This window comes from Cottoperca gobio, chromosome 12 (genome assembly GCF_900634415.1).
Source record: "Cottoperca gobio chromosome 12, fCotGob3.1, whole genome shotgun sequence".
NCBI classification, from domain to species: domain Eukaryota; kingdom Metazoa; phylum Chordata; class Actinopteri; order Perciformes; family Bovichtidae; genus Cottoperca; species Cottoperca gobio.
Genome location: NC_041366.1, coordinates 22,411,067 through 22,434,324, shown reverse-complemented (window position 1 = coordinate 22,434,324; position 23,258 = coordinate 22,411,067). Strand labels below are relative to the sequence as shown.

Below are 23,258 nucleotides of genomic sequence, written 5' to 3'. Positions count from 1 at the left end.
CCTGTTACATTAATGTGTGCGTTACATGTTCCTGTTACATTAATGTGTGTGTTACATGTTCCTGTTACATTAATGTGTGTGTTACATGTTCCTGCTGCATTAATGTGTGTGTTACATGTTCCTGTTACATTAATGTGTGTGTTACATGTTCCTGTTACATTAATGTGTGTGTTACATGTTCCTGTTACATTAATGTGTGCGTTACATGTTCCTGTTACATTAATGTGTGTGTTACATGTTCCTGTTACATTAATGTGTGTGTTACATGTTCCTGTTACATTAATGTGTGTGTTACATGTTCCTGCTCTGTGGTTAAAATACTGGAATTAGCCAATTAAAGAGAGACAGATGCACTTCTTGCAGCGTTTTTTAAAAGTTCAGTGTCTCCTGCTCTGCACATTTAGTCCTGAAGCAGGTGTTGGTAGAGGATGTAGTTAAAGGTGAGGCTGCTGCTGGAACATGTGTCCGGCTGCATGCTGCTGGTCGTTAGTATCCAACTCACTGGCGTGTGAGTTTCTCTGCTGCGCTCGGCCTGTACTTAAACCTAATGAGAGGCTGTGCATCAGCGCATTACAGTGCTTACACAGAGGTGATGACACGGCTGAAGCTGCACTAATCATTTTCACTTTTTCAAACGACATGAGGAACACCGATGTTTCACAATTACATAACTCTGCATGAGCTGTGAGCATATCTCAGTAAAGTGAACACATGATAAAGTATCTATCAACATATGATAAAGCTTTGATTTGATATTTTCAAGAAGAAAGAACCCAAACATAATAACAAGATAATATAAAGTAGGATAAATATATTATATAAGATAAGACACAACTTTATTTATCTGGAGGGAAGTTAGCAAAACAAACAATATTTCCATCCATCCATCGTCTACCGTTTATCCGGGGTCGGGTCGCGGGGGGCAGTAGCTCCAGTAAGGAACCCCAATCTTCCCTTCCCCGGGCCACATCCTCCAGCTCCAACTGGGGGATCCCGAGGCGTTCCCAGTGAGGAGATATAATCTCTCCACCGAGTCCTGGGTCTTCCCCGGGGTCTCATCCCAGCTGGAAGTGCCTGGAACACCTCCCTAGGGAGGCGCCCAGGTGGCTCCTCACTAGATGAACCACCTCAACTGGCTCCTTTCAACTCAAAGCAGCAGCGGCTCTACTCCGAGTCTCTCCTGATGGCTGAGCTTCTCATCCTATCTCTAAGGGAGACGCCACCCGTCTGAGAAAACACATTTCGGCCGCTTGTACCCGTGATCTCGTTCTTTGGGTCATGACCCAGCCTTCATGACCATAGGTGAGGGTAGGAACGAAGATCGACTGCAGTACCGCCCCCGCTGCTCCGATTCTCCCGCCAATCTCTCGCTCCATCGTCCCCTCACTCACGAACAAGACCCCGAGGTACTTGAACTCCTTCACTTGGGGTAATGGCTCATTCCCTACCCGGAGTAGGCAATCCACCGGTTTCCTGCTGAGAGCCATGGCCTCAGATTTGGAGGTGCTGATCCTCATCCCAACCAGCTTCACACTCGGCTGCGAACCGATCCAGTGACTGTTGAAGGTCACAGACCGATGATGCCATAAGGACCACATCATCTGCAAAGAGCAGCGATGAGATCCTCAGGTCACCGAACTGCAACCCCTCTCCTCCCCGACTACGCCTCGATATCCTATCCATGAAAATCACGAACAGGATTGGTGATAAAGCGCAGCCCTGGCGGAGGCCAATATTCACTGGGAACGAGTCCGACTTACTGCCGAGTATTCGGACACAACTCTCGCTTTAGGCGTACAGGGATTGGATGGCCCTCAGAAGTGACCCCCTCACCCCATACTCCCGCAGCACCTCCCACAGTATCACCCGGGGGACCCGGTCATACGCCTTTTCCAGATCCACAAAACACATGTAGACCGGATGGGCGTACTCGCAGGCCCCCTCCAAGATCCTTGCGAGAGTAAAGAGTTGGTCTGTTGTTCCACGAACAGGGCGGAATCCGCATTGTTCCTCTTCAATAAAGATTGTGAAGAAAGTACTACTACTGCATGAGCTAGCTAGCTAGTTAGCCAGACATCCTAACATTAGCAGCTGACCTGAAAGTTACAGCTGCTAAACTATGAGTGGATGATTACTGTTCAGGGAGGTAAATTAGCTGAATATTGTAACACATTTATGAATGAATTAATCACACTGTAACATCACAACAACACAAAGGTTTATTGCAATTTGGATAAAATTCTGAATATTCAGATGAATTGTTCAGCCCATCACAAAACTATACATTTTATCTTCAGATATGTTAGATTTTCTCTCTATATTTTAACTTCTGCACTATTTTAGTCGTTCGTTCTCATTTTCTACATGTTTCCTGTCACTAATATTTATTCAGCGTTGGGTTTGTGGAAATAATATCATTGCCAACGACTGCGTCTGTAATTGTTGTGCATATGACAATAAACATTTACATTTGAATCCAGCAGCATAAATCAAGCTAACAACAGGCTCTGGTGGGGGGGGTCGTGGTTTTTCCTCGCCAAGCCTCCTGCGGTCTGTGAAGGTTTCCACATCTGTTTCCCCTCCGGACCCTCGATATGTCTTCCATTCTCCCTGGAAAACAAATAATTGCCTCCTGCAAACGCTGCTGTGCAGATTCACACCTTGTCAAAGAAGCTGCTTCTTCTCGTGTTAGTGTTTGCAGGACGGTCGCAGAGAACGGGGGGGGGGGGGGAATGATGTAAGAACAGTAACAGCTGGACCGACACACCTCCAACAATCAGGACTGTCAGCTCACTCCCTGTGTTTCAGTATTTCTCTGTTCGGGGGTCGACCTGAAGCAAAAGGAAAACAAAAGAAGTTCAGAATGATGTTTGATTTTTATAGAACATGACGTAAATCTTATTGGAAATCGCCCATTTGACTCTTTCAGGAGCATCTTTCCTACTCTGCAGCCGTCAGGTTTCTCCATGCAAGCGAACCGTTTGTCCACATCTTCATGCTGTAAAGTTTCCCACAGCTGCACTCAAAGTTCACGTTAGTTCAACTGTGACTTTGGTTGGCGCTGACCTATCAAAGCTCATCCAATGAGATAACAGCTGTATGTGACGGATACCTGCGCTGAGTTCTGCTCTGCACATGTCTGTACGACGCTCTGCACGACGCTCTGCACATGTCTGCATGGTGCTCTGCACATGTCTGCACGGCCCTCTGCACGACGCTCTGCACATGTCTGCACGACACTGCACGTCTGCACGGCGCTCTGCACGACGCTCTGCACATGTCTGCATGGTGCTCTGCACATGTCTGCACGACGCTCTGCACATGTCTGCATGGTGCTCTGCACATGTCTGCACAGCCCTCTGCACGACGCTCTGCACATGTCTGCATGGTGCTCTGCACATGTCTGCACGACGCTCTGCACATGTCTGCATGGTGCTCTGCACATGTCTGCACAGCCCTCTGCACGACGCTCTGCACATGTCTGCACGACACTGCACGTCTGCACGGCGCTCTGCACGACGCTCTGCACATGTCTGCACGACGCTCTGCACATGTCTGCACGGTGCTCTGCACGACGCTCTGCACAAGGCTCTGCACCGTACCTCACCATTTCTTCTGTGTGAAAGCAGCTGAATAAAGGTTTCAGGTCAGCTGTGCTTCCTGAAGGCTTCGGTGCACTTCATGCAGTTTAACCCTTTAATGTAGTCGGCTAGTTAACAACTCATAACTATCCGCGGTTTATAAAGTGAAGCACGACTTCATGACTTTCTGTTTCCTCAAATGTATCCAGGAACACAATTTGTAGAAAGTTTAGGAAAAGCCTTCATGTTTCTCTTGTACTCTGTCGTACTGAGTATCTAAATGTTATAGCTGTAATCATGTTGATGAGGCGCGGTCATTAGCATGTTACATTAAGAGAGACGTGTTATTGACAGGTCAGAATGTAACTTCCCAGTCTAAGAGCAACCACAGATGATTTAGAATAATATGACCAACACTCCTAACTGTGTGTTGTTTTGTGTGTATGTAGTGTTTGTATTTCTGCAGTGATGCACGTGTCGGTGCGTGAAGTCCGAGTCTCGGCGGAACCTGACTCCTCCTACTTCCTGCGGGTGGACTGGAGGAGGCGGGGCTTAGGTTCAGGCTTCCAGTTGCTGCTGACTGACGGACGGGACGCTTGGAGAGGAGACGGTAAAAAGTTCACTCAGCCTGACCTCCCAACTTCTACTCTCACTTTTTTTACCATGTCTGACGTGACAGATTTATGCTCGCATTATATTCCGACCACACACACGCACACACCTTCCTCACTTCACCTGGGAACATTTTAGAGCGTCGTTGACCTTTTCAGCTGCTTGGACAGCTTCACTCAGTGGAAGATTTATTAGTTTCACCTCCAACAGTCTGAATTCTCTGAGCTGACACAGCTGGAGATATTCAAACTTTCCGTTCTCTGGCGCCGGTAGTTCACCTGGTAGACCGGGTCTCCAAACCCGACCTGTGGCCCTTTAGTGCATGTTGTACCCTCGATCTGTGTCTATCTGTTTCTATCTGTGTGTATAAGTGTCTATCTGTGTCTATCTTTGTGCATCTGTTTCTATCTGTGTGTATCTGTGTCTATCTGTTTCTATCTGTGTGTATCTGTTTCTATCTGTGTGTATCTGTTTCTATCTGTGTGTATCTGTGTATCTGTGTGCATCTGTTTCTATCTGTGTGTATCTGTGTCTATCTGTTTCTATCTGTGTGTATCTGTTTCTATCTGTGTGTATCTGTGTGTATCTGTGTATCTGTGTCTATCTGTTTCTATCTGTGTGTATCTGTGTCTATCTGTGTCTATCTGTTTCTATCTGTGTGCATCTGTTTCTATCTGTTTCTATCTGTGTCTATCTGTGTGTATCTGTGTGTATCTGTGTGTATCTGTTTCTATCTGTGTGCATCTGTTTCTATCTGTGTGTATCTGTGTGTATCTGTTTCTATCTGTGTGTATCTGTTTCTATCTGTGTGTATCTGTGTATCTGTGTGCATCTGTTTCTATCTGTGTGTATCTGTGTCTATCTGTTTCTATCTGTGTGTATCTGTTTCTATCTGTGTGTATCTGTGTGTATCTGTGTATCTGTGTCTATCTGTTTCTATCTGTGTGTATCTGTGTCTATCTGTGTCTATCTGTTTCTATCTGTGTGCATCTGTTTCTATCTGTTTCTATCTGTGTCTATCTGTGTGTATCTGTGTGTATCTGTGTGTATCTGTTTCTATCTGTGTGCATCTGTTTCTATCTGTGTGTATCTGTGTGTATCTGTGTCTATCTGTGTGTATCTGTGTGTATAAGTGTCTATCTGTGTGGATCTTTGTGCATCTGTTTCTATCTGTGTGTATCTGTGTGTATCTGTGTATCTGTGTCTATCTGTTTCTATCTGTGTGTATCTGTGTGTATAAGTGTCTATCTGTGTGGATCTTTGTGCATCTGTTTCTATCTGTGTGTATCTGTGTGTATCTGTGTATCTGTGTCTATCTGTTTCTATCTGTGTGCATCTGTTTCTATCTGTGTCTATCTGTGTGTATCTGTTTCTATCTGTGTGTATCTGTGTCTATCTGTGTGTATCTGTGTATCTGTTTCTATCTGTGTGTATCTGTGTCTATCTGTGTCTATCTGTGTCTATCTTTGTGCATCTGTTTCTATCTGTGTCTATCTGTGTGTATCTGTTTCTATCTGTGTGTATCTGTTTCTATCTGTGTGTATCTGTGTCTATCTGTGTGTATCTGTGTATCTGTTTCTATCTGTGTGTATCTGTGTCTATCTGTGTCTATCTGTGTCTATCTTTGTGCATCTGTTTCTATCTGTGTCTATCTGTGTGTATCTGTGTCTATCTGTGTGTATCTGTTTCTATCTGTGTGTATCTGTGTCTATCTGTGTCTATCTGTGTGTATCTGTGTATCTGTGTCTATCTGTTTCTATCTGTGTGTATCTGTGTATCTGTTTCTATCTGTGTGTATCTGTGTCTATCTGTGTCTATCTGTGTCTATCTGTGTCTATCTGTGTGTATCTGTTTCTATCTGTGTGTATCTGTGTCTATCTGTGTCTATCTGTGTCTATCTTTGTGCATCTGTTTCTATCTGTGTCTATCTGTGTGTATCTGTTTCTATCTGTGTGTATCTGTGTCTATCTGTGTCTATCTGTGTGTATCTGTGTATCTGTGTCTATCTGTTTCTATCTGTGTGTATCTGTGTATCTGTTTCTATCTGTGTGTATCTGTGTCTATCTGTGTCTATCTGTTTCTATCTGTGTGTATCTGTTTCTATCTGTGTGTATCTGTGTCTATCTGTGTGTATAAGTGTATCTGTGTCTATCTGTGTGTATCTGTGTCTATCTGTGTGTATCTGTGTGTATCTGTGTGTATCTGTGTATCTGTTTCTATCTGTGTGTATCTGTGTGTATCTGTGTCTATCTGTGTGTATCTGTGTATCTGTTTCTATCTGTGTGTATCTGTGTATCTGTGTCTATCTGTTTCTATCTGTGTATCTGTTTCTATCTGTGTGTATCTGTGTCTATCTGTTTCTATCTGTGTGTATCTGTGTCTATCTGTTTCTATCTGTGTCTGTTTCTATCTGTGTCTATCTGTTTCTATCTGTGTCTATCTGTGTCTATCTGTGTCTATCTGTGTCTATCTGTGTCTATCTGTGTCTATCTGTGTGTATCTGTGTGTATCTGTGTGTATCTGTGTGTATCTGTGTCTATCTGTGTCTATCTGTGTTTCTATCTGTGTCTATCTGTTTCTATCTGTTTCTATCTGTGTGTATCTGTTTCTATCTGTGTCTATCTGTTTCTATCTGTTTCTATCTGTGTGTATCTGTTTCTATCTGTTTCTATCTGTGTCTATCTGTTTCTATCTGTGTGTATCTGTGTGTATCTGTGTCTATCTGTGTGTATCTGTGTGTATCTGTGTATCTGTGTCTATCTGTTTCTATCTGTGTATCTGTGTCTATCTGTGTGTATCTGTGTCTATCTGTGTGTATCTGTTTCTATCTGTGTCTATCTGTTTCTATCTGTTTCTATCTGTGTGTATCTGTGTCTATCTGTGTCTATCTGTGTGTATCTGTGTCTATCTGTTTCTATCTGTGTCTATCTGTTTCTATCTGTGTGTATCTGTGTCTATCTGTGTCTATCTGTTTCTATCTGTGTCTATCTGTTTCTATCTGTTTCTATCTGTGTGTATCTGTTTCTATCTGTGTCTATCTGTTTCTATCTGTTTCTATCTGTGTGTATCTGTGTCTATCTGTGTCTATCTGTGTGTATCTGTGTCTATCTGTTTCTATCTGTGTCTATCTGTGTCTATCTGTGTCTATCTGTGTGTATCTGTGTGTATCTGTTTCTATCTGTGTGTATCTGTGTCTATCTGTGTCTATCTGTGTGTATCTGTGTCTATCTGTTTCTATCTGTGTGTATCTGTGTCTATCTGTGTGTATCTGTGTCTATCTGTGTCTATCTGTTTCTATCTGTTTCTATCTGTGTGTATCTGTGTCTATCTGTGTGTATCTGTGTGTATCTGTGTCTATCTGTTTCTATCTGTGTGTATCTGTGTCTATCTGTGTCTATCTGTGTGTATCTGTGTCTATCTGTGTCTATCTGTGTGTATCTGTGTCTATCTGTTTCTATCTGTGTGTATCTGTGTCTATCTGTGTGTATCTGTGTCTATCTGTGTCTATCTGTGTGTATCGTTGTCTATCTGTGTGTATCTGTGTCTCTTATCTGTGTCTATCTGTGTCTATCTGTTTCTATCTGTGTGTATCTGTGTCTATCTGTGTCTATCTGTGTGTATCTGTTTCTATCTCTGTGTATCTGTGTCTATCTGTGTGTATCTGTGTCTATCTGTGTGTATCTGTGTCTATCTGTGTGTATCTGTGTCTATCTGTGTGTATCTGTGTCTATCTGTGTCTATCTGTGTCTATCTGTGTCTATCTGTGTCTATCTGTGTGTATCTGTTTCTATCTGTGTGTATCTGTGTCTATCTGTTTCTATCTGTGTCTATCTGTTTCTATCTGTGTATCTGTTTCTATCTGTGTGTATCTGTTTCTATCTGTGTCTATCTGTTTCTATCTGTGTATCTGTTTCTATCTGTGTCTATCTGTTTCTATCTGTGTGTATCTGTTTCTATCTGTGTCTATCTGTGTCTATCTGTTTCTATCTGTTTCTATCTGTGTCTATCTGTTTCTATCTGTTTCTATCTGTGTCTATCTGTTTCTATCTGTGTCTATCTGTGTCTATCTGTGTCTATCTGTGTGTATCTGTGTGTATCTGTTTCTATCTGTGTCTATCTGTGTCTATCTGTGTCTATCTGTGTGTATCTGTGTCTATCTGTGTCTATCTGTGTCTATCTGTGTCTATCTGTGTGTATCTGTTTCTATCTGTGTGTATCTGTTTCTATCTGTGTGTATCTGTTTCTATCTGTGTCTATCTGTGTCTATCTGTGTGCATCTGTTTCTATCTGTGTCTATCTGTTTCTATCTGTCTATCTGTGTGTATCTGTTTCTATCTGTGTCTATCTGTGTGTATCTGTGTCTATCTGTGTCTATCTGTGTGTATCTGTTTCTATCTGTGTCTATCTGTTTCTATCTGTGTGTATCTGTGTCTATCTGTTTCTATCTGTGTCTATCTGTTTCTATCTGTGTATCTGTTTCTATCTGTGTGTATCTGTTTCTATCTGTGTCTATCTGTTTCTATCTGTGTATCTGTTTCTATCTGTGTCTATCTGTTTCTATCTGTGTGTATCTGTTTCTATCTGTGTCTATCTGTGTCTATCTGTTTCTATCTGTTTCTATCTGTGTCTATCTGTTTCTATCTGTTTCTATCTGTGTCTATCTGTTTCTATCTGTGTCTATCTGTGTCTATCTGTGTCTATCTGTGTGTATCTGTGTCTATCTGTGTCTATCTGTGTCTATCTGTGTCTATCTGTGTCTATCTGTGTGTATCTGTTTCTATCTGTGTGTATCTGTTTCTATCTGTGTGTATCTGTTTCTATCTGTGTCTATCTGTGTCTATCTGTGTGCATCTGTTTCTATCTGTGTCTATCTGTTTCTATCTGTCTATCTGTGTGTATCTGTTTCTATCTGTGTCTATCTGTGTGTATCTGTGTCTATCTGTGTCTATCTGTGTGTATCTGTTTCTATCTGTGTCTATCTGCGTGTATCTGTGTCTATCTGTTTCTATCTGTGTCTATCTGTGTCTATCTGTTTCTATCTGTGTCTATCTGTTTCTATCTGTGTCTATCTGTTTCTATCTGTGTCTATCTGTGTCTATCTGTTTCTATCTGTGTCTATCTGTTTCTATCTGTGTCTATCTGTTTCTATCTGTGTCTATCTGTTTCTATCTGTTTCTATCTGTGTCTATCTGTGTCTATCTGTTTCTATCTGTGTCTATCTGTGTCTATCTGTTTCTATCTGTTTCTATCTGTTTCTATCTGTGTCTATCTGTCTATAGATATCTATATGTATATATAGATATACTGTGTGTATATATATATATATATATATATATATATATATATATATATATATATATATCTATATCTATATATCTATAGATATCGATATCTATGTATATATAGATATATATCTATATATACATAGATATATATATATATATATATATATATATATATATATATATATATATATATATATATATATCTATCTATGTATATATAGATATATATCTATATATCTATATATACAGATATACTTATACTTTTAATAGTTTTACTCCAGTAAAAGTAGTAATACTAGTGTTCTGCATTCAAAGTCTTACTTAAGTAAACTTACAAAAGTATTATCATGAAAATATACTTAAATTAACAAAAGTAAAGTACTCATCATGCAGAATAATGTATATTATGTTATATTGTATTGATGCATGAATGTGTTCATCACTTTAATGTTGCAGCAGCTGGGTAGGAATAATAAAGTCTTTAATGTATCCATAATAATACAGCATCATGTATCTGTTGATCATATTTAGTTTTATTGATCTGAATCTTTAAAGTAACTGAAGTTGTGAGAGAAGTAAAGTGTGCAATATTTACATGTGAGATGCTGAAGAGAAGTATAAAGTATTGTCTCCAACTCTTCTTCATGTGACGTGTGTTCGTAGTGAGTGAGGCAGCAGTGCGTGAGGAGGCGGAGGAGCTGGAGATGCAGATGGAGCGCTACGTCCAGGACCTCCAACAGGCCCTGACCGACACAGAGAGCTCCGTCACGTACAGCTTCACCCTGACGCCGTCGCCACCGCAACGCAGCTCCACCGTCACGCTGGCATATGAGAAGGTTCAGAAGGACATCTCAGTGAGTCACACACACACACACACACACACCTCTCATTATGACTCATAACTTTATGATGAATTACTGTTTTGTGTTGTATTGTCAGGTTGAGCAACAGAAACCTTATGATGACACATCGCAGCGCACTTCTGCAAATCCCCCGTTTCTAACTCTCGTTTTTCTGAAATAGAAACATTGATTCATTTCCTTTTTACAGAAACACACGCACTTAGACTTCCACTCAGTCATAACTACCATGGCAACAAGGTTTCTGTCTAAACGGTCATTAAAGCTGGGGTAAGCAGTATTTATTTTTGCATCTTCGGGCGAAGACTCCATAGTAACCTTTCGGCACATTGTGATTCAGTCTGAGAGAACACGAGACTTCTGAACCTCCTGTCATCTCAGAGAGAGCGCTCCTATTGGCTGCTCTACAGACGCAGATGAGCGTCCAAGATTAATACACCGGTGGAATATCCTGCAGGAAAAGTCTCTATTACGGCGTCGGCAGCAACTGCTGACACTGCAATGCATCCTGAAAGAAGGAAGACGGACTTAGTGGACGATGGACGACTGAGTGTCAGAGATGGAGAGAAAATGTTGCTGCTCGTTCGATTCACAATGTGTCGTTTAAAAGAGCTTTACAGGACGACTGCAGATACAACAGGACGCCAGTTCTCATAGAGTTGCTCTTATGTAACGGCATCAAGCTCACACACATTCAAAACCAATGGTGCATTATAATATTCATATTTACTACATGATAAATCAATTAGGACCAAAAGTGCTGATCTGTGAACAGTTTGCTGCAGCTGTGAAGGTTAAGTTGATTTGTGACCTGCAGATAATTTGCACCACATGAAACTCGGATGAGAAAGAACAACAGCGTAGTGTGTGTGTGTGTGTGCGTGTGTGTGTGCGTGTGTGTGTGCGTGTACGTGTGCGTGTGTGTTTAATTTACCAAAAACAACTCCGAAGCAGAAGAACAAACAACTTAATATATAAAACATAAAGTTCAGAAGTATACTAGAACAAATACTTCAAACTACGCATAAAATATGAAATCCATGGAGGAAGATTTGACACGTTGTTTTTATTTAATGTAAGATGCTGATAATTATCTTTAGCTTTATAAACGTCCCACATGATCCCGACGCTCAGGTGACTGAAGCGTGACGTCAAGTGGAAAAGTAAAACACGTAATCAGAGTTTTGTAAACTGTTTCCAGGAGAGCCTGACTCAGTCCAACGCTCTTTACAAGACGAAGCTGCATTTCTGGAAAATCTGGGAGTTTCAGAGAAGCTCCGCTGGCAGTCGACAGCTGAATCAAGCCGTTTGCATCCTGCAGGTTTTTTTCTGCTTTGGCGTTGAAGACCTTTTAATACAGACGGTCGAGGAAAATAGTCCCCTGCTGCACTCAGACCGAGCAGCTTGAAGATCGTGGCTGTAACTTCTAAATGAAACGAGCAGAAGCTCGGCTGGATGAGAAACCACGTCAGTGTAGCTGTTAGCTTCTCCGTGAAGCCTTTGTTGTGTGATGTAGCTTCTTAATAACCCTAATATGATATTTCATTTAGGTGTCATATTAGTTCTGAAGTTAGAGGAAGCCCCCCCCCTCTATAACACACTGAGGGACACCTGGAACATGGAAACGTTTCTTTAGGATCGTTGACGTGAGAAAAGTCTGATGGAGGAATAATAAGCTTTAATACTTTCTTCCTTCTGACCCAGAACAACAGAACCTGTTTGTATTCAAACCGACTAACTGGAAATAAAAGTTATCAGACAAATAACTGCAACACTGAAACTAGATAAAAACAACTTTCAGATTACTTAGAATAAGAATTACTTTCACATTTGATGAGTGGGAGAAAGTGTGCTGCCGCTACCACAACCGCTGCCACTGCGGCTGCCACTGCTGGCTGCCACTGCGGCTGCCGCTGCAGCTGCCACTGCAACTACCGCTGCCGCTGCCAGTGCCGCTGCAGGGCTTTCAAGGTGAACACGTCATCAGTTTCTATAAACTGTAGTTTGACTGTTACATATTGATAAGAAACTATGACAACAACTAAAGATGAAACAAAGCAAAACTTATTTTCAGAAAACGAAAACTAAAAGAAAGGAGTTAATTTCCTCTTTTTCATTTCTACCTTCTTCTCTGCGTCTGAGTTTGTCGGACGTCTCGTCTGGATCAGTGGGAGTCAGTGAGGAGTAATATGTACAGTATTTATTCTGCATAAATTACTTCAGTTCTGCAGCTGAACAATAACTTTACTCCTGGAAGCTTCTCCTCAATCTTTTTATGATACAATCACGTCATCGCTTCTGTCACATCATCTTTGTTGTTTGTTCTGTACACACACATCCACCACAGTGTGTGTGTGTGTCCTGGGGGAGGATCCTCCTCAGTCTCTCTCTGAGCTTTACAACATTTTCCTCCTTTAATTGTTTCTTTATGGAGACAAATGTGTCATTCGTGATATTGGGCTGTAGTACCAGGATGTAAACGTGCTTATTTCTGCTGTAAGAGGGCTCCATGGGGATTTAGAGGGGGGGGTTCCATGGGGATTTGGGAGCCAGCCTCAAGTGTCCAAATGAGGAACTGCAGTCGTTGGCACTTTCATGAGCAGCACCAACCTCCACCCACTGGCAGTAAAGAAAAGGTGGAGCTGCTGTCTGAGTTTCTCCCCAAATAAAAGTGTCCAGCAGTTAATCAGCGTGAATCAGAAACAGTAGCGTTTCTATGACAACGCGCAGAACCTTTGCCCACATCAACACCGCACAGCCAACCCACCGCCGCCTCACCGGGCAACTGCAGCTTCACATAATACGAGCTGAAGGTTTCTGGTTAAGAGCTTAATTCAGAGTGAAAACGATGAGGCAACAACTGGACGTGTTTGCCAGAGCGGCTCAGAAGAGGTATTTCCACTTCCAGCAGTATTTTATTCTGAGGTTATTTACTTAACTGTTCTGAGAATGGTGAAGTAAGACCTGGCAACAACCAGACGCTTGTAAATAACCCGACGTGACAGAAACACAGGAGGACGTTCGAGAGCGAGAAGAGAAGTAAACACTTCTGTCCCGTGATCACAGATGTACCTCTCACTTAAAGGTTTCATATTTAACTTCCACCAATCAGAGGAGAGGAGGACACTTCTTTCTTCTCTGAATCTTTTTTCTCACACTGACTAGTATCTTTTCTATTTTTCTATTATTTATTTATTTATTTATATATTAAAGCTTTAAAACTCACCGACTCCCTGGTAAATGTACACTTTCTGTTTGCCCCAGAGCATCATGGGAACTGTAGTGAAGACAACTCATGAAGTGTATAGTGAATGTATACGACTACAACATGCTTCTTATATTAAAAGAAAACTCTGCTCTGTCCATGACATGCAGAGATCTGTGGGAAACATATACAGACAACAACACACAGCCTGTACATATAAATCCTTTTCTTTGCCTTCTTCCAGTTCAGGTTGGGTTCTGTTCTGCTGCAGGCCGTCCCGGAGCCGGTGGAGGCGGTGAGAGAGTTACTGATGCACAGCCTGCAGAGGGGGAACAGGCTGCAGCAGCACAACCAGAACCTGGAGGAGCAGAACCTCCGACTGAGAGGAGAACAGCAACGCATCACTGCAGAGTAAACGCAGAACATGCAACACAGAACAACCAACTACACCCAACCTCAGGGGAAAGCAGCCTTTTGATTTGTACATGTACTAAAGTAATGTCCGTACTTTACATATATATAATGATAGAATCATATTCAGCACCACACCCACATATTCAGAGTCCTGCCCGACTACACAACAAATCATAAGTGTTGGTTCCCTTTAAATCTAAATTACCCAACTCGTGTAACAAAGTGGGAAGGGGGGGCGTCACTTTGATTCACACAACTCGGCATATTCATTATGTATTTTAATGTTAAGTGTAAGGCTGCAATTAACCATTGTTTTCTATCAATCTGCAGATTAGTTTCTAAATAAATTGATTGTTTGGTCTTTAAAATGTCAGAAAATAGTGCAAGAAGTCCGTCTCAGTTCCTCAAAGTCCAAAGTGACTCATGTGAATGTCCCAAACCCCAAAGATATTCACTTTAATAAGATATAAAACAGAAAAGCAGCAAATCTCCATATTTCAGAGCAGCATTAAAAGGTGTGTGTGTGTGTGTGTGTGTGTGTGTGTGTGTGTGTGTGTGTGTGTGTGTGTGTGTGTGTGTGTGTGTGTGTGTGTGTGTTTAAGGCTGAAGCGCTATGCTGGTGGTAAGGACGTCCTGGAGGCAGAGCTGTACTCTCGCTTTGTTTTGGTCCTGAATGAGAAGAAAGCAAAGATCCGCAGCCTTCAGGAAGATGTGACACACCTGCAGGACAGCAGGTGAGCTGATAGTTACCAAGTATTTCCTCTGTGTCTCCTCTCTGTGTCCCCTGTGTGTCCTCTATGTGTCCTCTATGTGTCTTCTGTGTGTCCTCTATGTGTCTTCTGTGTGTCCTCTGTGTGTCCTCTGTTTCTTCTGTGTGTCCCCTGTGTGTCCTCTATGTGTCCTCTGTGTGTCCTCTATGTTTCCTCTATGTGTCCTCTGTTTCTTCTGTGTGTCCCCTGTGTGTCCTCTGTGTGTCCTCTATGTGTCCTCTGTGTGTCCTCTATGTGTCTTCTGTGTGTCCTCTATGTTTCCTCTATGTGTCCTCTGTTTCTTCTGTGTGTCCCCTGTGTGTCCTCTATGTGTCCTTTGTGTGTCCTCTATGTGTCCTCTGTGTGTCCTCTGTGTCCTCTGTGTGTCCTCTATGTTTCCTCTGTGTGTCCTCTGTGTGTCTTCTGTGTTTCCTCTGTGTCCTCTATGTGTCTTCTGTGTTTCCTCTGTGTGTCCTCTATGTGTCCTCTGTGTGTCCTCTGTGTGTCCTCTATGTGTCCTCTATGTTTCCTCTATGTGTCCTCTGTTTCTTCTGTGTGTCCCCTGTGTGTCCTCTATGTGTCCTCTGTGTGTCCTCTGTGTGTCCTCTGTGTGTCCTCTATGTTTCCTCTGTGAGTCCTCTGTGTTTCCTCTGTGTGTCCTCTGTGTGTCCTCTATGTGTCGTATGTGTGTCCTCTGTGTGTCCTCTGTGTGTCCTCTATGTGTCCTCTATGTGTCGTATGTGTCCTCTGTGTGTCCTCTGTGTTTCCTCTGTGTCTTCTATGTGTCTTCTGTGTGTCCTCTATGTTTCCTCTATGTGTCCTCTGTTTCTTCTGTGTGTCCCCTGTGTGTCCTCTGTGTGTCCTCTGTGTGTCCCCTGTGTGTCCTCTGTGTGTCCTCTGTGTGTCCTCTGTGTTTCCTCTATGTGTCCTCTGTGTGTCGTATGTGTGTCCTCTGTGTGTCCTCTGTGTATCCTCTGTGTGTCCTCTGTGTTTCCTCTATGTGTCCTCTATGTGTCGTATGTGTGTCCTCTGTGTGTCCTCTGTGTGTCCTCTGTGTTCCTCTGTGTCTTCTGTGTTTCCTCTGTGTGTCCTCTATGTTTCCTCTATGTGTCCTCTGTTTCTTCTGTGTGTCCCCTGTGTGTCCTCTGTGTGTCCCCTGTGTGTCCTCTGTGTGTCCCCTGTGTGTCCTCTGTGTGTCCTCTGTGTGTCCTCTGTGTTTCCTCTGTGTGTCCTCTGTGTGTCGTATGTGTGTCCTCTGTGTGTCCCCTGTGTGTCCTCTGTGTGTCCTCTGTGTGTCCTCTATGTGTCCTCTGTGTGTCCTCTGTGTGTCCTCTATGTTTCCTCTATGTGTCCTCTGTTTCTTCTGTGTGTCCCCTGTGTGTCCTCTGTGTGTCCCCTGTGTGTCCTCTGTGTGTCCCCTGTGTGTCCTCTGTGTTTCCTCTGTGTGTCCTCTGTGTGTCCTCTGTGTGTCCTCTGTGTGTCGTATGTGTGTCCTCTGTGTGTCCCCTGTGTGTCCTCTGTGTGTCCTCTGTGTGTCCTCTGTGTCCTCTGTGTGTCCTCTATGTTTCCTCTGTGTGTCCTCTGTGTGTCTTCTGTGTTTCCTCTGTGTCCTCTATGTGTCTTCTGTGTTTCCTCTGTGTGTCCTCTGTGTGTCCTCTGTGTGTCCTCTATGTGTCCTCTATGTTTCCTCTATGTGTCCTCTGTTTCTTCTGTGTGTCCTCTATGTGTCCTCTATGTGTCCTCTATGTGTCCTCTGTGTGTCCTCTGTGTGTCCTCTGTGTGTCCTCTGTGTGTCCTCTATGTTTCCTTTATGTGTCTTCTGTGTTTCCTCTGTGTGTCCTCTATGTGTCCTCTGTGAGTCCTCTGTGTTTCCTCTGTGTGTCCTCTATGTGTCCTCTATGTGTCGTATGTGTCCTCTGTGTGTCCTCTGTGTTTCCTCTGTGTCTTCTATGTGTCTTCTGTGTGTCCTCTATGTTTCCTCTATGTGTCCTCTGTTTCTTCTGTGTGTCCCCTGTGTGTCCTCTGTGTGTCCCCTGTGTGTCCTCTGTGTGTCCTCTGTGTGTCCTCTGTGTGTCCTCTGTGTGTCCTCTGTGTTTCCTCTGTGTGTCCTCTGTGTGTCGTCTGTGTGTCCTCTGTGTGTCCTCTGTGTGTCCTCTGTGTTTCCTCTATGTGTCCTCTATGTGTCGTATGTGTGTCCTCTGTGTGTCCTCTGTGTCTTCTGTGTTTCCTCTGTGTGTCCTCTATGTTTCCTCTATGTGTCCTCTGTTTCTTCTGTGTGTCCCCTGTGTGTCCTCTGTGTGTCCTCTGTGTGTCCTCTGTGTGTCCTCTGTGTGTCCTCTGTGTGTCCTCTGTGTGTCCTCTGTGTGTCCTCTGTGTCCCCTGTGTGTCCCCTGTGTGTCCTCTGTGTGTCCTCTGTGTGTCCTCTGTGTGTCCCCTGTGTCCCCTGTGGTGTCCCTCTGTGTGTCCCCTGTGTGTCCTCTGTGTGTCCTCTGTGTCCCGGTGTCCCCTGTGTCCCCTGTGTGTCCCCTGGTGTGTGTCCTCTGTGTGTTCCCTCTGTGTGTCCTCTGTGTGTCCCTGTGTCCTCTGTGTGTCCCCTGTGTGTCCTCTGTGTGTCCCCTGTGTGTCCTCTGTGTGTCCCCTGTGTGTCCCCGTGGGTGTCCCCTGTGTGTCCCCTGTATGTCCTCTGTATGTTCTCTTTAACTGACGCTTCCACTGTGACTCTTCCACAATGTCTCACAAGCAAAGAGTTTATATTTGAATATATACTTTCAAATGCACATTTTCAACACATGTAAACTTTTGTAGTTGCTCAACACGTTGCTCAACACGTTGCTCACGACCTTTAACGCTTGTTCCTGCGAAGACTCTCTGATTCATTTCTTGTAAAGTCTTGTGATATTTCATTAGTGCTTGTAACTTATTGTGTTTCATATTGTGGACTGAAACAATCTGGTCTCTGTTGTAGTTCTGAGGGAAAGAAAAATAAGGATCCAGAGAAGCGGACGGCCGAGCCGGAGGAGGATGAATACGGAGGAAGTACCGACGAAGAGGAGCCAGAGGAGCTGCAGTCGACTGCAGCCTCCAGCACGTCGACCCGGGGTAAAACCTTTGTTCCTCGAACTGCATCATCTAACCTCCATGACCTCCATTGACCCCTGAATGAGATTCATCAGAGCAAACTAGTTCCTACAGGATCCTGACCTAATATTATCAACACGTGGAGACACAGATGTGAGGCTGCCAAACAGTATAATAATAATAATAATAATAATAATAATAATAATAATAATAATAATAATAATAATAATAATAATAATAATAATAATAATAATGATAATAATGATGGTAAAAATAATAATAATAATAATAATAATAATAATAATAATAATGATAGTAATAATAATGATGATGATAATAACAATAACGATAATAATGATAGTAATAATAATAATAATAATAATAATAATAATAATAATAATAATGGAGTTCTGCCTCTCAGGGCTGATGGGAACACCTGCTGGGACTGAATGCAGAGAATAATAGATGGATGTGTCACAAACATCGTAAGGGTCCTGAAGGTTTGGAAAATGATTAATTTGAACCGTTATGTTAAGAGTGAGTTTTCCTTTTAGTTTTACATTTCAATTTACTCATAAAAACACTTGATTTTCAACATAATCTGAAGTTTCATCCAAACAATCTCTCTTATAAAGCAACAATCTTTAATATTTAAACAGAAACATATTCTGCTGGCGTCTCACACCCGACGGACTGAAGGAGAAAGTAAAAGAAGTTTGATGAGCACTAAACTTCTCTCGTAAATATTCTTATTCATAATGTTTTTATTGTTGAAACAGAAATGTTTGTGAAGTTTTCATCACATCTAGAATATAACCGTTGTCACGGGAGATGAGTGTATTTACACCACGAAACGAACAATGACATCACCGAGGAGCGACATCGTGCACGGCCGACGTCCCAGAACACCTTTAAATACGAGCAGCTTCATAACGCTGACGTTCCACTTCATCAACCTGCAGACTCGTGCTCCCCGGAGAGTCTGGATGTGATTAATGTGCCACCAGGAGGAGGAGGTGTGTGTGTGTGTGTGTGTGGTGTGTGTGTGTGTGTGTGTGTGTGTGTGGTGTGTGTGTGGTGTGTGTTACAACATCACCTCTCAAGGAGCAGAACTGGACTGTGGGAGGTTTTTAGGGGAGTTTTCTGCCGTCCTCACAGCTGTTTACGTCCCTACATTTTTCCACTTTCTCACACGTTGAATCGACCGCAGCGAGGTCGGGTCCGTTTGATACGTCAAGGATCGTCGGTGTCCCCGCTCCCCGGGCCTTCCCCTCCGTCTGATGAGGGGAAACTCGCAGGACTTGTGTTGTTTCTGTTGCCACGACAATGAGTCAGATGGCCAGTTGAAGCCACCAGATATGAGAGGGGGCGGGGGGGACGGGGGGGTTAAATAAATGAGTGGTTTCAGTTTGTTTGTGTGGTATGTTATATATGAGACGTATATACATATGAGACGGCTGCTGGTGACGGAGGCTCTGCTTAGTTTTTTTAGAGTTTCTACTAAACACTTGAGATGAATCTATTCACTCCATTAAATTAATAATTAGTGCTTATGCAACTCTTCTTCTCCTACTTTTAAAACCCGATAAATTAAACATTATTTATGCATTTTAATGATGCATAAATGATGTTCCAACCAATAGAAACACCGTCTGTTAAACCAGATCAGAGGTGACGTGAGTTTATCTTGTGTGTGTTCAATAAAAGTAGAGATCAGAGCAGCTTTAAGTTCTGGAAAAAGAAGTGGAGAAAACCCTAAAGGGGAAGAAACAGCAGCTGTTGGTGTTCAGGAGGGTCTCTGAGTTTAACAGACTGCAGTCAGAACCTTCACACAAACCACACGATGTGGAAACTAATCGAGAGAAAATATATCAGCGGCGATTCATTTCAATCTGAAGTGTCATTTGTATGGACGTTTCCTGCTGCTGCTCTGTGATGGTGGACAACGTGCTGATTGGCGGCAGGAGATCAGAGGCGTCTCACGTTAAAGGGGCGGAGGTGTTAAGGTGTTATGCTGCCGTCTCAGGATCAAACAGCAGAAGAAGAAGGATGTGTTCACACATGACTTCCACTCGTGTCGTGTTTTTAAAACCTCAAAGTGCTTCGTCCCATTTTAACCACGAAAATGTTCCATATTTGTTAGAATTAGAACCTTTAAAGGGGCAGTCCACTGATTCTACACTCGGCCCCGACAGCTCTGAGTCTATTTTAACATTTGAATGAAAATAACACAAAGCACAAAATATATAATAATAATATTCATACTAAACTGTTTACTTGGCTGATAGAATCGTCCGTTTACATGCCGCCCCTCATTCAACATCGGTGTTTCTGTTAAAGGTCACTTTAAACAGTGCATGTAAACCTGCGTGACGTCTGAGTGACGTCATCCAGAGGTGAAGCTCCGCTCCCCTGAGACAGCAGCCACCTGTCACTCAGAGCGGCCCCGCCCCTAATTCTGTAGAACTTTAAGCTTTAATATCATTTAAACTTGTGAGTTGTATAAAATTGCTTCCCCTCGACAGTTGTTATGAACCAGGAAGTCAGCGACAGACCAAAACAGCTCTTTTACCATAAACATGTTTATTTCTGCTGTAAAGCTGGACGTTTTAACACTGCGGGGTCTGAGGGTCTGAGGGGTCTGAGGGGTCGGACCCCCACGGACCTGCAGCTTTTGACTCTTCTGCATGGGCTTCACTGCCTCCTTGCAGCAGATCTGAGTTCCTGCCAGATGAACTCTGAAGGTTCTCGTGCAGTTAATGAATGAATTGAAACCGTCTGTCTCACTCTGAGTGTCCTCCTCCTCAGAGCGCTCTGCTGCCAGCCCATTGGACGACAGTCTGAAGGACCTCACAGACGTGGCCCCCTGCCGCAAGCGCCGCTTCCGCCACCTCGGGCCCCCGGACCCCGCGGTTAAAAGAGCGAGCCCTCAGGGCGCCCAGAGAAAGAGGTACGTGACCGCACGGCATCACAAGTGTGTGAGACGTCGTGTTTACTGACACACAAACGCACATTTCATCGATTTAAAAATTATTGTTGCGAGTGGAGAGAACACACCTCCCTTCTTTACTGTAGGACACAAAGACCTCTTGTTTACGCCCCCCCCCCCCGAGTGTGAAAATCAAACATCAGAAACGTTTCATGGATCTACTTTACGTTGAGTAACCCAATCTTAAGGTTACACAATAATAAGACTTAAAACTACACCGATGTCTTTCGTTTCTGAGTTATTGAACCTCGTTTCATGAGGAACAATGCAGAGCAGAATCAGTCGAGATGTTTGATGTTCAGTTCACCTGAAGCATCAATGATATGTCGGGTCTGTCTGCAGTCTGAGAAGTTCCTCAGTCGGATTTGTAGACATGAAGTTAAAAGCTTCCTGGTTCTGGGCTCGTGCACGTTGGTGCTGTGACGTGTGACGCTGCAGAGCTCCTTGTGTCAGGAGGAAGGAGGATCCTGCAGCTTCTGTTCTGCAGAACACCTTCAGCGCCTCATCACATCTACTACATTCCTCTGAGAGCGAATATCAAATTCAGCTCTCAACAGTGTTATTGGTGGTGAAGAGCATCACATCACCAGGACTCCCATCGTCCTGCAGGTTCCTGCTGCTCTCTGTTGTATCTCTTTAAGCACACGGACACATGCAGCTGGCTGCAGGCGGAGCAGCTGGGGACGAGCTGCTGCAGGTCGCCTCGGGAGGAAAGACTTTATGAGGAGACACAGCTCCACTAATGAGAGTGTGGAAAACATCAGGAGGCTGCATCAGGTCCCCTGTTGCCATATGTTCATGCACGATCTTTGTATTTGAATCAGCCACATCATTGAGAAGGGTTTCTGCTCTCTGCATGCAGAGAGTTTGAGACCTCTGTCCACAGAGCATGTTGGGAGGAGGTTTCACTGGAACTACTTTCTGTTAACACTGAAGCTCAGGTGAGCAGTGTCACCTGGAGACCTCCACACACAGGTGATGGGAGGTCGTATTTTATGTTTCTCTTTCAGGAATTATGGCATTTTTAATGAATGTTTTGACGGCATATTGGGCGCAAGTTCAGGAGGCTCAGCTGCATGATGTTTATAATATGTAATAAGAGCGTTTTTAAATCTAATTGCTGAGATGATTCATTCATCTCCAGCGGGGGCTGGTAACACCACATTGCAATGATACAAAGCCGGTTAAAAAGTGTGTTTTGTAATTATTATTATATATTATAATATCTTGAATAGAAGTGTTACGCAGCCTTGAAATCATAGAGATGAACTCCTGAACACAGACGTCGGTATCCAGGCAGGAGAACTGAAGACATGGAAACCACAGAGTTCAGTGAGAAAATGAAGCAACTGTTGGACGATGTTGGACGTTAGTGAAAGACATTATTCTCAGGTCTGAACAGTGCAGGGGGGGGGGGTCTGAGGGAGGTCTTAGGACATGAACTGTGGAGCCAAAGTCAGTCCACTGGTCTGAAAGAAACATTTCTGTTCTTCTGTTCTGCCCTCACACTCCTCTCTGGTGTGTTCCAGTCTCTGCGTCTCCATCACTCCTCTCTGTTGCTGCACATCCAACACGCTCACAATACCAGCGCTTTGACTCCCGCGTCTCACATTTGCCAGTTTCTTTTTTGGACGTGACCGCTTAGAGAATATTCCAAAGACACGTCTCAATCTGCCGTTGTTTGTAACAGAGGCTGAATAAACTGTGCGGGGGCCAGCCACCGTAAGCTGTGCCACATGCAGATGGCCGTGAGCGATGCCATCCATCGCCAGCTGCTGCCAGCGGTCGTAGCGGTGCCCGTTACCAGAGCCGATCGTCGGCTGCAACAAGAAGCAGCAGTGAGCCGATGAGCAGCTGTGTCTGCAGAAGCTGCCTCCCTCTGAGCTGGAAGAGAAGCTTTGTGTGAGGAGGTGGCTGTTAGCGTGGGGGTGCACCTCATCGCCTCATTCATAACGTGTGTGTGTGTCTCTCTCCTCTGTCTCTCTGTCTCTCTCTCTAGTCTGTCTCTCTCTCTGTCTCTCTGTCTGTCTCTCTCTCCATCTGTCTCTCTCTCTGTCTCTCTGTCTGTCTCTCTCTTCTGTCTCTTCGTCTCCCTCTTCTGTCTGATCTCTCTCTCTGTCTGGTCTCGCTCGCTCTGTCTCTCCTGTCTCTCTGTCTGTCTCCTCTCTGGTCTCTGCTCTTCTCTCTGTCTGTCTCTCTCTGTCTCTCTCGCTCTGTCCTCTCTGTCTCTCTCTCGCTCTGTCCCTCTCTCTCTCTCTCGTGTCGTCTCCCTCTCTGTCGTCTCTCTGTCTCTCTGTCTGTCTCTCGCTGCTCTGTCTCTCCTCTGTCTCTCTGTCTGTCTCTCTCTCTGTCTCTCTGCTGTCTCTTATCTCTGTCTGTCCTCTCTCTCTGTCTCTCTTCTGTCCTCTGTCTGTCTCTCTCGCTCTGTCTCTTCTCTGTCTCTCTGTCTGTCTCTCTGTCTTGTCTCTCTCGCTCTGTCTCTGTC

At 43.7% G+C, this 23,258-nt stretch overlaps 1 protein-coding gene across 1 annotated transcript in view; it reads left to right on the top strand.

Annotated features, from left to right (window-relative positions):
• The window catches only part of xrcc4 (X-ray repair complementing defective repair in Chinese hamster cells 4), a 32,897-nt gene that overhangs the window by 1,240 nt on the left and 8,399 nt on the right, over positions 1–23,258 (top strand). The window contains exons 2-7 of the mRNA XM_029445220.1: positions 4,031–4,191; positions 10,142–10,332; positions 13,788–13,954; positions 14,560–14,691; positions 17,672–17,805; positions 20,593–20,734. Coding sequence (XP_029301080.1) covers positions 4,050–4,191; positions 10,142–10,332; positions 13,788–13,954; positions 14,560–14,691; positions 17,672–17,805; positions 20,593–20,734 — 908 coding nt within the window. The 5' untranslated portion in view covers positions 4,031–4,049. The remainder of the gene's footprint in view (positions 1–4,030; positions 4,192–10,141; positions 10,333–13,787; positions 13,955–14,559; positions 14,692–17,671; positions 17,806–20,592; positions 20,735–23,258) is intronic.